Source organism: Rhagoletis zephyria, unplaced genomic scaffold (genome assembly GCF_001687245.7).
Source record: "Rhagoletis zephyria isolate East Lansing unplaced genomic scaffold, Rhagoletis_zephyria_1.1 Rzeph_scaffold_00930, whole genome shotgun sequence".
Taxonomy (NCBI): domain Eukaryota; kingdom Metazoa; phylum Arthropoda; class Insecta; order Diptera; family Tephritidae; genus Rhagoletis; species Rhagoletis zephyria.
The window spans coordinates 99,572-115,605 of record NW_016158014.1 but is presented as its reverse complement, the minus strand read 5'-3'; the positions used below and the strand labels follow the sequence as shown (position 1 = coordinate 115,605).

Sequence of the window (16,034 nt, the reverse complement as noted above, 5' to 3'; positions counted from 1 at the left end):
GTCAGTATACTGTGCCGACGGCTTGATTACATGAAAAACAAACAAAATACAATGCCTTTTTGCTTTACCACATGCACCACTGCCGGAAATAATAGAGAAGGGACCGCAAATAATAATTATTTTCAAAATTACAAGTCAAAAACTCAGTCGGAAATAATTCGTATTTTTAACATTTGTATAACGCAATGTGATGCTTATTAGCCAAGGAATGTAAATCCCATATGATTTATTTATTTTTTTGTTTAGTTTTTTTTTCAAAAAAGTCATCAATTAATCTTTATTTTTTACAGATATTTTTTCAGTCAAAAGTAAAAGTTAAAACTTGACTTTTATTTTTGCGGTCAAATATAAAATTAAAATTTTACTTTTATTTTTTCGGTCAAAAATAAAAGTTAAAAATTTACTTTTATTTTCTCGTTCAATTATAAAAGTTAAGTCTGACAATACAATATGCTTTAATAAAAAATGCACATCCTTTCAATAGCAGTTTTCTATCTTCTGTAAATACATTAAGTTTCCTTAATTTAAGCTTTAAGTTATTCACCTTTTTACAGGAGTGATTCAGAATTTAACAATTAATTTTAGCTGCCAAGTTCTGCTCCAACAAATTGTATCACAAATCGCTAAGAATAAGCTTAGTGCTGAGAAGGCGCGTTCTACACTGACTCGTGTCGCTGGCACTTGATGTATAATACATGCCAGATCTTTAAGTCGCGGATATATAAATTTTTTACGCTCCCAGTAATCCATAAGGTCCGTATCAACATCAATGCGCTTCTACTTATAGGTGCCTATTTCCCTAAATGTTTTTCGAACGTAATTTTCGGAAAAAAAATAAAAGTCAAACCGACCGGTTTAATCTGCGATTTCTTTATTTTTTTTTATTTTTATTTTTTTGCTCTAAAAATATTTACAAATTTTATCAACTAAATTAAAAGAATGAGATATTTAGATATATTTTCAAATCGGTCTAGCTCACTTAAATGTTAATATTTTGCAGAAATATTTTGGCAAAAGTTTTAAAATATAAGGGAAATAAATACACAAACTTATGAAATCTAGTAAAGATATCGCAAAAATCAATAGTGCGGGGCACATAAAGGAAAACTTCAGAAGCTGATATCCGCTGAGCTATTCAGTCTAAAGCGGTCAAATCTACCATCCACAAACAGATTCCCTCTTTTTAGTGTGGCGAGATATGTAGAATGCGATGTTTGTTAGTCAACAAATGTCGAGGTTTTTCGATTTCCTACTAAGCTGAAGGCATTATTGGTTAGTAAGTTTTTGACGTATCCTAGGTTGACAAAGTCCTTCACGGCTCCAAAATTGTGTTGCTAAAATTTACTTTGGCTTGTCTTCTTTTACCGCCAGACTCTTTTATATCTTTCTTTTGGCTACGCATATGGCCCTGGTGTTGAGTACGACGTTGCCAATATAATCTTTAATATCGGTACTAGTTCCTCTTCGATTTCTTTGCTTAATTACAGTTCTGACTCAAACCATTCTAAACTTAAACTTATGGAATTTTCTTCAATCACTGTACTGCAACCCATAACTGCGTCACTGTTAATCCTACTATCATCAAAGTTGCAACGACGACGTTTGCTCTCTTTAGGAGTGTGTGTTTCACATAAAAAGAGCAAGCAATATGCACTCGGGATATTAAAATGTCACCCCGCGGTGCAACGCAACAAGACATTATAAATAAATCCCTACACCATGCATTACTATACATCATCATATCTACTGCAATAGAGTTGAAGGCTTACACTGAGCCAAAAGCGATGTGGCTTTCTTTCAACCAAGTTATTGTTTCCTTTTCTTCAGGGTAAATACACCGGTTTTAAGAAATTGGATTCAATTTGAACATTTTGAAAACACGTTGGTATATCTGGCTGTAGCTGAGAGTGCAGAACTGCTTGCTGTTAGTTGCCAACTTTCAGAAGATCAAAGTTCAAAAACCGTTAGAGGCAACATGTTAAAATGATAACAAAAACTTGTTTTTTGTCTCCGAACTATAAAAAGCATCTGTGAAGTGCAGAATATACATAAGTGGATTCAAACGAAAACAACGGCAAACAAAAATGTGTTTAATGTAAACACAAGTGTGGTTAATATCCCCAAATCATTGTTAAGCATAAATATCAACAATAGCATTGATATTATTTAACAAAAATCACTTTGATTCCTTTTCAAGTTTGGTTTTGGTAATATTAAACCATTTGTTGTTGACTTATTTATCAGTGTAATAAATTTTTTTCTTTCATTACATTTGTGATATTTCTTATTTGGTTTTCTTTACGTAATTTCCCATGTAGGTAATCTTTTGTGGCATGACGGATATGATATGACTAGAGTACATGCATTTTTATGTGATTCTTTATGTACTTTACATATGGTTGTACACTAGACTGGTTCGCGAAAAAAGGTTTGTAATTGCCCTCTGATTTGAAAGCATTTTGGTGTCATGAACATATTCATTCTTAGCGGGCGCCGTAAAAAGGCCTAAATCCAAGTTTCTTGCTAACTTGTTTAATTATGACTCGAATTCAGTTTGCGATTACTTGCCGCGGTCAGCCTTAATTACGCACATGCCATGGCAAAAAAGTTTTTTCTAATACCGGTCGCCCCTCGGCAGGCAATGGCAAACCTTCCAATGTATTTGTGCCATGAAAAACAGCTTCTCATAAAAATAAAATCGCTGTTCGGAGTCGGCGTAAAACTGTAGGTCGCTCATACTAAAATTGCTTTTTAAGTTTTATAACTTTAAATTTATGCAAGAGTTTTTTGCACTGCCATATTACAAAGTTTTAGAAGTGCGTTTAAATGCAATTTTACATCCAGTGGAAAATCTCCGAATCTAGCTAACTGATAGCCATGCTTCGAAAAACCTCAATAAGCATTTAGGTTTAAGCTCAACATGAGGTTGGATTGAAAACTAAGGTATTTCTTAAATCTTTCTTTTATATGAAAATAGGACTGTTTCTCAAGTTGACAAAAATTCAGTTCTCAACTTGAACTCCAATCTAATCCTTGAATCGGAATTCAAAATACTAAAATAATTTCTATCTTTTCAATTGAAACGACATAGACAGATTTAAAAAATTTCCTTTTTCACTCCGTTTGTAACAGTTAAAAAAATATCCTGTTACAACAATTCACTTTAAGATTAAGAGATTTTAATGTTTCGCTTTTTTAATTTACAGTTTGTATTGTTTATAAAATTAGTTATTTGTATTTTATTTTACAGTATTTTTTATGCATACGGGGCGCACAAGGCGTGTTAAGCAGGGACCGTAACAGTTACAACTTTATTGAGAAAATCGCTCTTTAACAATTGTTTTTTTACTTTTTTATTTAATTACTCCTTAAATAACCGTTATTTTTCACTTTTATTTTATCAATCCAGAATAACAATTATTTTTGACTTTTATCTAAATAATTGCAAATAACAGTTATTTTTGATTTTTTAATTATATCTCTCAGATAACAGCTATCGAAGACTTTTATTTAAAAAATTCGTAAATAAAAATCAGTCACTGATCTTTATTTTTTAAATCATACTTATAAAAGTCATTTGTATACGTGGTAGTAAATTTTTGTTTCCCCAACATTTTTTTAACTGCAAAATATGGCAATGACTTTTACACGAATGATTTAAGAAATAAAAAGAGTAAAAGTAAAAGTCACTGACTGATTTTTATTGATGACTTTTAGAGATAAAAGTCTTCAATAACTGTTATCTAAGACATATAACAAAAATAATTGTTATTATGGATTTATAATATAAAAATCAAAAATAATGGTTATTTTTTAATTTTGCATAAAAGTTCCAAATAAGAATTTATTTTCAAATGTGAATCTTGGTGAAAAAAGAAATCGATTGGTATGTATCGCTTAGATGTAGAACATTTCCTTCATAGTGGATTTTTCCATGACAGTTTTCATCAATAGGTGTTATGTTCGGTCCCTGGTTTTAAGCATCGTAATATCTTAAGTTTTATAAGATGGTTATAGACGAATTTTAAATATGTTACGATGATTAATACTCCTCGTTTGTTTCCTAATACTTTTTCATTAAATTTTGTTTAAAATTTAGTTTCCCTTTCACTTTTTATGTATGTATCTACGCCTCTAGTATCCTTTCGAATGCCTATGCTTGGCCACCATTGCCACTTGCATATTTTTGTATGTTAAAACCAGTGTTGCCATGTTGGCAAATTTCTTTTCTTAAATTCAACACAACTTGCAGTCCAAGCATAGAACTGGGTTGGAGAATGATGTTGCATATCAACTTGAGAACTATTTACGAATTTCTTCAAGGCTGAAGATGAATTGGGTAAATGATGTTGGGTATGAAAAATTGGGTTGGTGCTCGTTGGGAAATTGTTGATGTGGATGTTTTCTGCCGCCTTATGTTAACGCCAAAGTGTCATATATAAAAGGCAGCAACGCTACGTCATATATACAAATAACAGCAACAATGTGCATAGGTTTGTGTGTGTGAAATACGGAATTGACAGTTTAGTCGTTCTCTTTTGTAAACTTAACTTCCTAACGCCCTGTCAAAATCGGATTTTTCAACCGCTCCGAGTTTTTACCGCGTTATTTCGGTATACTTCATTAAAATTGTATGGGCATGAGAAAATTAATATGGGTCATCTTTTTTAGAGCAATAGAAACCAGATCAACAATTTTTAAATTTTTTGTCTGTCTGTATGTTTGTACGCCCATTACACAGATGTATTTTTAGAGGTTTAACTTAAATTATAGACAAAAAAAAAAATTAGAGTTGCCACCTGTTTGAAAATTTCAGTTTAAATAAATTTATAAGATAAAGGAAATATTGGAATATGACTGTCCAAAGAAAGATGTTTAAGAAGACGCCCCGCGGAAAGTATTGTTGTTGTAGGTTGCCATATTTATGAAACTTTTAATTTAATTTACTTGACAAGATAATTTAAATTTTGCAGTGTTGGTACAAACTAGAGAGGTTTAGGCAAGTTTGCTACCAAATATATTTTTTGGGAAGGTTACGAGCTGTCTTAAAAATTGTATTCAATTATATTGATAAAATAAAGGAAATATTAAAATGCGGGTATCAAACTAAAGATGTTTTAGAAATTTTACTCCCGAAACATCCTTATTTAATCAACTTTTGTTTCTTTTTTCTCTAACTTCTCAAGAGTCATATAACAAAGCTTTCTAAAGGAATAAGTCCGGAGTTTTTTACTCTGCATTACTTAAAACCATCCAGAGGTGCTAGGTGATACTTACCATTGGCTACAGTGTCCACTCACCATTTTTTGATCGAACAAATACTTTTTATACAAACAGCAAACAACCTGGTCGCCCCTCCCATTGAGTTCCTCACAAACTCATGGACTTATCTAATAGTTTCTATACATCGCCTACTGGCTTTTCTTCTTTCAGGCTTTCTGTTTTCAGTGTTTTCTTCATAAAATGTGGAGATAAGTTTTTATTTCAAAGGAGTAAGCTATTTCTGTTTGATAGAAGTAGGAAAGTCATTAAAGTAAAACAACACCAGCTATCTCTAAAGTTTTCAAATTTTACCATCAATAAACTTTTTGAGTAGCTCAAGCCAACAAATGAATGGAAAAGAACTCAGTAGCCCACGTAAAAGAATCAAGATTCTGAGCATATCATAAAACTACCTGTATACTTGCCGTCAAAGAATTTCTTGCTTACATTCATAACCTTCCCTTGTTATCCATTACAGATGCTGTCCATTGAAAACCACCCAACGGCAAAGCTTGTCGTCGTCGGCGCAAACAAGAGCCAAGGGACGAAAAATATTCGATATCAATAAACTGGCACATAAAATAAGAAGCTGAGGAAACAGACAGCAAGACCAACAACACCAACTACTTACATATATTACTAAATAGATACGACTAAAAATACCAAAAATACACAAGAACATCAATAGCAATACCAGTAAAACACCATTTCTCCTACTACTAAAATTCAAATACAAGCAAAAAAAAGTCTACTCCGAATTCAATCGATACCATCAGACATCATCAAGAGCACCAATACTACCTCTCCGGCTACGCTAGAGATTTACAACAATATGTTGAGTGATATAATTTCACCGTCAATCGCCACTTGGAGTACAACGCAAAACTTTTACACTGACCTGGATGTTGACATGCCTTTGATGCATGGTGGCGCCACCGACTTGAATGTACCGCTCCTACCAACCTATAATACATACAACACAGCGTATAGTAATGCTACATCGATGTTGTTCGACGTAAACGAAACGAGCGCATATCAAATTGTATTGAATGGCACGAGCGGCAACATTAGCAGCAGCAGCAGCAACAACAACATCTTGCTGGGTGTCGGTGATGAGAGTAGCAATAACAGTGGTTTCATTATATTCAACAGCACTGGCGTTGGCCCAAATGGGAGCAGCAATATTATCGATGTTCTTATAGGTGAACATAATGAGTTTGATGATCAGCAATTGGACGACATCATTGGTGGCGGCGGCGATGGCGGCACAAAGGATCCGACGGTCGCGTTGGTGAAAATGATTGTCATGTCCATTGTGCTGGGCTTGCTCATATTCATAACCATAATAGGTGAGTGTGTACAGCGAGTAAAAGTTTGAGTTAATTATGTTAGTATGTGTTGTTGCATGTTTATGTTGTGGTGAAAATTATTTACGATGATATAGTACATATATTATGAGATATATTTAAAAAGAAGAGCAACAAAGGAATTTGTTCATAAGGTAGTTAAGTACTTGTATCTGTAGAGCTTAAGGATATTTATGTACCATGGGCCCTATCCACCTTTAGCCCTTAAAAATTTGGCGGATCAGGTGAGGTCCAACCTAGTCTACTGCAACAAGGCAGCAATCAAACAGACCTCTCTAAATTTTATACAGCGTCGCTCGTACTATGTGACATTCACAGTATATGGACAGAAGCTGAGACCGAATTTTTATCGAAGGCGGAAAACCCTGTACAATTGCTTTCAACTTACGGACCAATTAGCGTCTGCTTATTTCTCCTAAAAGTCATGGAGGAGGCCACGCTTCTATACCTCACACTAGTTATAACCAAAAAATCGGCTACTTCGCCACTAAACCCAAGCGCTTCAAGACGAACATACCGTCAAGAAGAGAGTGGCAAACACCAAAACCATGGAGAATGTTAGAAATAAATTTTTACACGGATGAATCTAAGCTGGACAACAGGGTTGGCTTCCGAGTTTTTTCTAAAGAATTAGAAATTTTCCGTTCGAATTCCGAACCACTGCAGGGTTTATTAGACAAAAATTCTGGCTATAAAAGAGGTGGCTGATTACTTTAATGTACATTCCGTAACAAAGGCTATGATTAATATCTTCTCGGATAGTCAGGAAAGCCTAGCAGCCCTAAATAATATTAGCACCGTCTCCAAGGTCACCCTCATATGGGTCCCGGGTCATAGAGATATTGCAAGAAATTGCATAGCCGATGAGCTGTTTAGCCAGGAAAGGTACCAATCATCCACTGAGTGAAAAGAGAGGTAAGATCAAGAATAAGAAATAACATTATTCAAGAGCCCAAAAGATCATGCTTAGACGAAGGCACTTGTACAGCAACTAGTCTTCTATGGTCACAAATTTATATGAGAAACACCGAAGAACTGCTTAGCCTATAAAGGGAGGACATTTCTATGTTCATAAATTGTGTAACCAGTCATTGGCTATTTGGCAGGCTTGCTTCAAGACTAAGAAATAAATTACCACTTCTTCTGTTGCTGCCCAGCTTTAGCTAAGAGTAGAGCGGTCTTCCTAGGCAGGAACTTTTTCAACTCTCTTGCGTAACTATCCGGCGTAGAAAAAAAAAGCAATTCTGCGCTCAACAAGAGCTTCAAAATGGTTCTATGCAGAATAGTCACATTGGACCTTCAAGGTCTAAAGGAACTGAATAACCTAACCTAATGGCCAGCTTTACCACCACTGTCTCAGAAGAAGCAGAGTTTATAAAAAAATTTCCTTAAGACTGGCAATCGGGCTGCTTGGCTAAGGCTGAAGTCCCTGAGAATAATATCAAAACTGGTAAAGTACCAGGGATGAAAAAGTAGGCACAATTGTACCTTTTTCCGACGTTTGATGACTTAAAGGTACATTAGGTACAGACACTAGATTTTAGGTACAATCATCTTTTGACCAGATACATTTTTAGTTTTTTTTTTCTTTTTCCTTTACCGTGGAGGTATATTTACTTTGCTTTCATTTTGAAGAATAAACAATTTTAAAGAAAAGTGGTCAAAAGGAAGAAATTAAAAAAGTCATATTATGTATTATCTTAAACATTTTACATTGCATTTAGAGCAGCCACTACGAAAAACTGACACTTTGCTTAGCTATCCTCAAATTCGTATTTTTTTCTATTAATTTTAACGCTTATTTTCACTAAGTCAAATTCAATGGCATTTGCGGTCAAATGAGTGAAAACATATTGTCAAATGGGACTAAAAGATGGTCTTTTGATTGATTTAGATCAGAATAGGCCTTCATGCGTGTACATCCGCTGCTAAAGCGGCTATTTGTAAGTTTTTGGCCCATAATATCATCGATAAAGGTAGGGATAAATTAAAGAAAGTTGTGTCAAAATATGGCGACAAATTTTGTTGTCAAAATATGACATAACGAAAAGCAGCCTTAATTCACACATACAGTTCAGTGTCAAGGATGTCTTCAAATTTCATATTTTCTTTAGATGAGAACTATAGCTATTTGACCCATATTCGCTTTTTGATTTTTGGAAATATATTTAAAATGCTTTCGAAGTTACTTCCTGCAATTCCTGATTATTTTCTCTAAACTTGCTGCACCTATCGAAAGGAATCGGATAAATAAGCAGACTTTTCCTGTTGTTTTATAAAAAGCTGGATAAAGAAGTATACTTCGCAAAGTGTGTTTTTTGTCTTTTTCGCCAATATTTTTCAGTAGCCAAAATTAGACAAAAACAACGCTTCTCCGATTCCCATTAGATTATATGTAGTCAATAGATATAGGCTCAGTAAAAAAAAAACATCCATCTTTTGTATACATGTTTTAAAAAACATTTATTAAAAACAAAACTACAAATGAATGATGTAACTTTTTTAAGTACAATCTGTCTCATTTAGGTACATTTATTTTGTGATATTAGGTACAATCTCAAATTTCCATTTTTCAACCCTGTAAAGTACCCTTAACGTTCTAGCAACTGGGAATTTTAATATTTCTAGACTGGGTGACAAGGCATGAGAACCATTATGCCAATCAACCGGCGAACCGCACGGCAAATTTATTCATGTTCCCAAGGTCTTTTGTGGGCGGACCAAAGTATACACAAGGACTTAGTCGTGTGCCCTGTCCATCTCAGGAAGCTGCAAGGATAATCCTAAATTAAGGCAGCCAGGTCCCTCAAACTCTCCCTGAGTAATTCAACGGACATTGTTGCCCACGTTACCATGTCAGTACAACGAGAATTTTAGGCACGAGCGCCTGCCGTTTCTGTGAGCAGGACTACTTCGCGGTATAGTACTGATTTTTTTCTATATATGAAACAAAAAGCCCATGGAAGTGCTAGTCTTGTAGATAAAAAGCGTTCACATATGGGGTAAAGGGCCATGTCGTTTAAACCATATTTTTTATATTTATGTGCCAGTATGCAAACAACATTGTTTTGCTTTTGAAATCTCTTTGTGCTATCATTACGGTGACCATTCGTACCGATTTTGGAGGGACAGTACCCTGGACGTATAAGTGTCCCGATTTTTCATATTTGTACCGACTAAGCCCGATTTTTACGGTTTTCTTTTCTAATTTAATTTGTCTTCTTTTGTCAATATTTTTATTTTTGTTCTAACGGCATACAAATTGCTCAAAGAGTTTCGAAGAAAGTGTATAGCAAATTCACATTTTAGAATTAATTTGAAGCAAAAATGGCGAACAAACTACAGACCAAACATTTCGTAGTATATTTTAACTATTTTGGTCGAAATTTATTTTACATTGTATCAAAAAATTAAATGCATACATATGTAATTTTCTCTATTCTCGGTTTTGTGAAGTAGTTTCTTAAATGTGAAGAACGCACAAAATTTTATTGAAAAACAAAATATTTTGAATATGACATAAATTTTTTTTGAAATTAAATTACTCCGCCCTAATGTACATACATAAATTTGGATTATTCCGGTTACGTAGACCCGACTGCCGTGGGAACGCTGTCAAACTGCTACTCTCGCTATATTAAGGTCTCATCATGCATACTTCGCATAACTTCGCACAACCACTGGTACTACTCTAGTTGAAATTTAATGCAATTATAAAAAATAATATTAATTTCCTCAAAAAATTCATGGATATGAAAAATATAAGCTTAAAATATATTGTACAGGGTGGGCCAAATAAGACCTACCACAGGCAACCTATGGGCCTGCTGCGTGAAAATGGTAGGTCTTATTTCGCCCACCCTATATATGTACATTCTTGCGATAATTTCTATAGTTTTTTCTCTTCGCTTTATTTCAAATACAACTGTGATAAAAACAAAATTGTATTTTCGGATTCAATGCTTTAGAAATGTCCCGCTTTTTGTCCACAGAAATCTGGTCACTGTAACTATCATGGATTAATTCAACCCTAGAAGGTCATGAGCTTTGTTACATATTTACGTACAAGTATAAAATAAAAGACGCATAAACTATTTTAAACTATAATAAAATGCATCGATGAGTTTATTGCGTTTTATTTAAATATGTACATTTTCTAAGAAAGTAGTATACATTTTGACTAGCTCTTTCACTGCCCTTGGTAGTTTTTCTAAAACAAAAGCACAAATACAATATCACTTTACCGGCACTAGAATCTTTTTATGGTACATTCATAGGTATTTATGTATGTATTATACACACTTCTTTACACATAAATACATAGCAAAATGTTTTCATTCGAAATTCGCAGTTATTGATTTTGGTCAAATCCTATATTACCAGCACATTCTGGATGTGATGGTTTAAATATGCATGTACATTAGGGCGGGTCAATTTGTATGGAACGATTTTTTCGACAAAACCTATTTTCGCGATTTGGTAAACTCCAAATTGATTTTAGACCCATAGTTTTTTCAGCAAAATTGCTCAGAATTACACTTAGAATCCTACTATATGCGCATAGTCAAAAAAATTTACCCACCCTAATGTACCTACATATTTGTAATTTTTACATGAACATATTTGTATTTTTTAAATACGAAGGAGCCGCGCATTTTTGTATTGCATGAATATACAACCAAATTTCAAAGAAATATACATATATATGTGCTTCAGTTACTCGCATTCCATGGCGTATGAGTTACCTACGAACATCAGTATTTAGTTTGATCGAAATAGAAACTTTAAGAGCCGTTTTCTCGAGGGCCTATTAAATTTATATTTCTTTTAAAACTATCTACTGCTTTATCCATCACATGCATATAACGGCCCTAAGTCGCCGAACTTTTCTCTTTATTAACGTATTGTTACGCTTTTAAGGAAAAATATCGTTGGGATATGCCAAATAGTTAGTCATTTGATTTTAAACGCTTTCAATTCCAAATTCATATAACCCATCTTAAGCGTATGTATATGTGCACAACTGCGAACTATGAATGGCTATATTAAAATTATACCTTTCGTTGTATGGTCCAACAAGTAAGCAAGTGTAAAATATAAAATATATAAATAAGCTAGCGGGTGTGTAAAAACTTTGGGTGAAACGCCCGAATGTAAGCCAGTCTTATATATTTTTACAAACAAGCAATTAGGTGACTTTTAATTCTATTTTTTTTTGTTTTTTACAAATAATGATAATTTTGCGCTTACGCTTTTGTGTTTGGCCGAGCTTCTCCTCCACTTTATGGTGTGCGTAATGATCTTATAACCTTAATATAGAGACCTACAATTTTATGCCGCCTAGATAGCGTACTGTGAGTACCATAATTCAACAGAATCTTTACTTAAAGATTTTACTTTTTTCCACTCAAATCGATCGATTATAACATAGCATTTTACCCCCACCTTAATTTCCATATGTGGGTTAGTACACCGGGGCGTATGATGAATGCAAGGTTGAGTGAACTTTGTTTTGAACTGTAAAGTAACTCTTTAAGTACCAAACTTACTCTCACATCTGACTTTTCCGATAACAAATGCACAAAATTCAAAACTTTTAAATTTGTTTCTTGACTTTTATGATTTGCGTCTAAATCTGGCTGTTCGTACTTTTTTCAAAGAATTTGCTTTTACCTCTGCATGTACTAAAGTAAGATTTACAGTTCATATCCGAGAAATACGTTGAATGTCCTTTAATAATAATTGCCTGCACTCAAACGTACATATAACTTTCTTAACCGTAGCTCGTAAATTTTTATACAACAGGATACAAAAAGAAAGAACAGTAAAAATCTAAAACAAAGCCATTGGGTATATGAAAAAGGAAAACGTAACAAAAGGTTAAGAACGCAACATAGAAGAAGAATAGCAGTAAATTTAGCAACAATATAGTTTTTTAAGAGACTGCTTGGAAAACATCATACATACATATGTATAGGTACGTAGGTATTCATATACGGTATATATGTACATACATATAAATATACATGAATACCTATGATGTGGGCAATGTAAGGTTTATCAACCAAGTGAAATAGCAACTTAAAATATTTTGTATCAAGCAAAGGCTTTCTCAAAACTATGTATGTAAATATGTACAGAATTATTTGCACAAGTACATACAGGGTTAATTGAAGAGTAGGGAATAGATAAACAAATAATTTTCAATCAGAAAACAAAACTAGTTTTTTTTTTAAACACTTAAATCTAAAAGGGACAAAAAACATATAAAGATAAGAAAATTTAACTAAGTTGCTTAAAATTAGATTGAATTAAAAAATTACACAGTTTTTAAAGCAATAAAATCCAAAAAAAAATAAAAGAAGTTTTTCTAAAAATTTAATGAAATTTAAAATAAAATGTTTCTTTTAAAACAATAAATTCTAAAAATTAAAATAAAAAATATCATTAAAAACTAAAACAAAACCAAATAACTTCCTAAAAATTTAATGAAATTAAAAAATTAAAGAACATTAAATTTTGAAAATTTCAAAAAGTTTATAGAAAATAAGTTCCAAAATATTAAATGAAACTAAAAATAAGATGTTTTTAAAACAACAAGCTACATTTAATAAAAAATAACATTAAAAAAAAAGTAAATAAAAAGGAAGGAAGAAAAAATATAAGTTTCTAAATGCTATTTGTAATTAAAAAAAGTAAATGAAAAATTATATATTTTTTTAACAGTAAAATCTAAAAACTAAAATAAAATTATATACAAAAAAGAAAACAAATTTAATTAAAAAAGACGAAAAAATCTGCTCCCCTGGGACTCGAACTCGAAACTCTCGAATGGCACGCCGGTGATTTTCTCACTTGGCCATTGCGTCCGTTTGATCAGCGCTGATGCTTTCTATCAAATGAGCTTTCCACCATGAAAGTTGGTGGTAAGCGAGCTTTTTTTGTAAGACTTACATACGTGCCAGAATAAACAAAATCGTTCAAGCTATCTTGCCTATTCTTTCAATTGCCTTATAAAAGGCTTTCAGCTATTTATCTTAGCGAGAATTGCCCGGCTAATGTTCTCCGAAAATCGGTGCTTAGCCCGTTTTTTTAATTCAGTATCAATATAAAAGTATAGTGAACATTTAGGAGAAATTTACGTACTCATATTGATGCCTCCAAACTTAATCTTAGTCAGACTATGCATATTATGTTTTGGAGGCGTCGATATATACTATACACGTTTTGGTATTTTTATATTTAATTGTAATTTTTGAACAATTTTTTTTTATTTTTTTCGCTTCAACATCAAAATACCTTTCGAATGATATCCGATCGGTCATTCTTCAAGACGCACCCTGTAGATATATGTACATATTTATGTACATTAGACTGCATCACTCCCCATACAAAAAAAAAATCGGTACTGTGTTTCCATTGGAATTGTAGAATCTATTATACTTTAAGACTTGCACCAAAATATTTCGGAAAAATACTAAGATTTACGTGAGCTGCACCGATTTAAAAATAGCTCCAAAAATGGAGTTTTTTGTGAATCAAAATAGATTTTTTTCTTAAATCCCCTCAAGTGACAAAAAAGCTAAAAAAAAATCTGCATTAAAATATTTAAAAAAAAAAATAAAAAAATTGTCAACGGAATCGTAATAATGAGATCTTCGATGCTGTTTTTTTAATTTTTTTCAAAGATTGGTATAAGAAAAATTTGAAAAACTGTACCTAGGCTATTCCAATTTAGACATGTAAGGTATCATTGGAAAGGTATTTTCTCACCCTTTTCATTTCATTGCTAATAATCTCATTCAGAGGATGAGAGAGAAATGTAGGATGAACGATCTTCATTCCAAGTGAATTAGGATCTGTTGGTATTTGAAAAAAAATTTTGGGACGTGAATGATTTTGTTTTTTGCACAGAAATAAAAAAGTGGGAAAATGGCTTTCTACTGAGACCCCAAAAATCTGAATAAGAATAGTTTTGGCCCAGTTATTCATGTTCTTCGTAAATCAATCTTTTGAAAAACAACACCAAAAATCTCATTACTAAGATTCCTTTGAATCCGTTTTGTCATACATATTAGGGGATTTTTTTATAAGTTCTTTAAGAAACTATTTTTATTCATTTTTGAAGGTATTTTCAAATCCGTCCAGCTCACGTAAATCTTAATATTTTGCCGAAATATTTTGGTGGACGTCCACAAATATAACAGATTTTGTAATCCGGGCGCAAAAATCGCAACTGTTTTTGGTGATGCAGTGTAATGTACATATGTATGCTTACAAATTTGTCGTTAGCAAGGTTAAGCTTCCATCAACTAAATGAAAACGAAAGTTTGCTCAGCGTCAGACCAATACTCAATTACACAGTCATTTACGAGCAAGCGATGTGTAGGTAGGTGTGTGTGTATGTGAAAGCGTGGTGCATACAAAAGTGTCATTTGCATATAAACTTTAAGGTTTTGTGTTTTGTTTTCTCTGTAGCACTTACCTGTATATATACGCTCATATATCTACAGATGTATGTATGTGTATAAGTTTAGGTGTATGTGTTTATGCGAGCAAGTGAAAAGGCGTTGACAGCAAATGCTTTTCATATTTCACATGTGTGTATATATGTGTGTGTGTGTGTGTGTGTGTGTGTGTGTTGTCCTGACAATAACACTAGCTGCAGGCTGCAATAAATACACATTTGGGATCGTTTATGTACACATGTGCACACTTGCAATGGTGGCGTGTGGCATGTGGTATGCGGAATGTGGCATTTGACATAGTCGTATTACTGAGACTGCATGATGTTGTTGCATGGTGTTGACTTGAGTTGAACGAAAAGTCATTAAGTGCACCAAGGTATACTTTGAGTGCATAAACATTGACAAACAAACTATTTGTCGTTGATTTACACTTGCTCACATACTCGCATGCAAGTAAATAAATATGCGATGCACAATGAGAAGAGCATACAAAAAAAATGTAAAATCAGGGGGTGTAAGTGTAAGTGGTGAATTTAGTTGCACTAAGAGTGTATAAACTGGCTTTGTATGGTAAGAAGAATGAGTATTCATTGCCACATTTGCATTTGCATTTACTGTTGGATGCGCACAGCACTGCTCTCACAATTTTTGTCAACACTTTTTTTTACTTATTTATATTATTTCACTCTTAAGCTTAAAGTGAATATACATACATACATACAAATATATGTGCATACATACTTACTCACAGCAATGACATTCACAATCAATTTCCTTAGCCGGCAACCATGGCAAAGTTCAAGGCTTTTTCATATAAAAAGTGTTTACTGACCCTGGCATAAGGTTAAGTGCGAGTAGCGATGGAAACGAAAAAAATACCCAAAAATGTGTGCGCTGCTTTTGGCGCTCATAATATTCAGAAGCAATGATAAAATTC

General features: G+C 33.1%; 1 protein-coding gene across 1 annotated transcript in view; it reads left to right on the top strand.

Annotated features, from left to right (window-relative positions):
* Window positions 1-5,953: 5,953 nt before the first annotated feature.
* The window catches only part of LOC108362096 (5-hydroxytryptamine receptor 2B-like), a 40,194-nt gene continuing 30,113 nt past the window's right edge, over window positions 5,954-16,034 (top strand). The window contains exon 1 of the mRNA XM_017614950.1: window positions 5,954-6,611. Within this exon, the coding sequence (XP_017470439.1) occupies window positions 6,095-6,611 (517 nt within the window). The 5' untranslated portion in view covers window positions 5,954-6,094. The remainder of the gene's footprint in view (window positions 6,612-16,034) is intronic.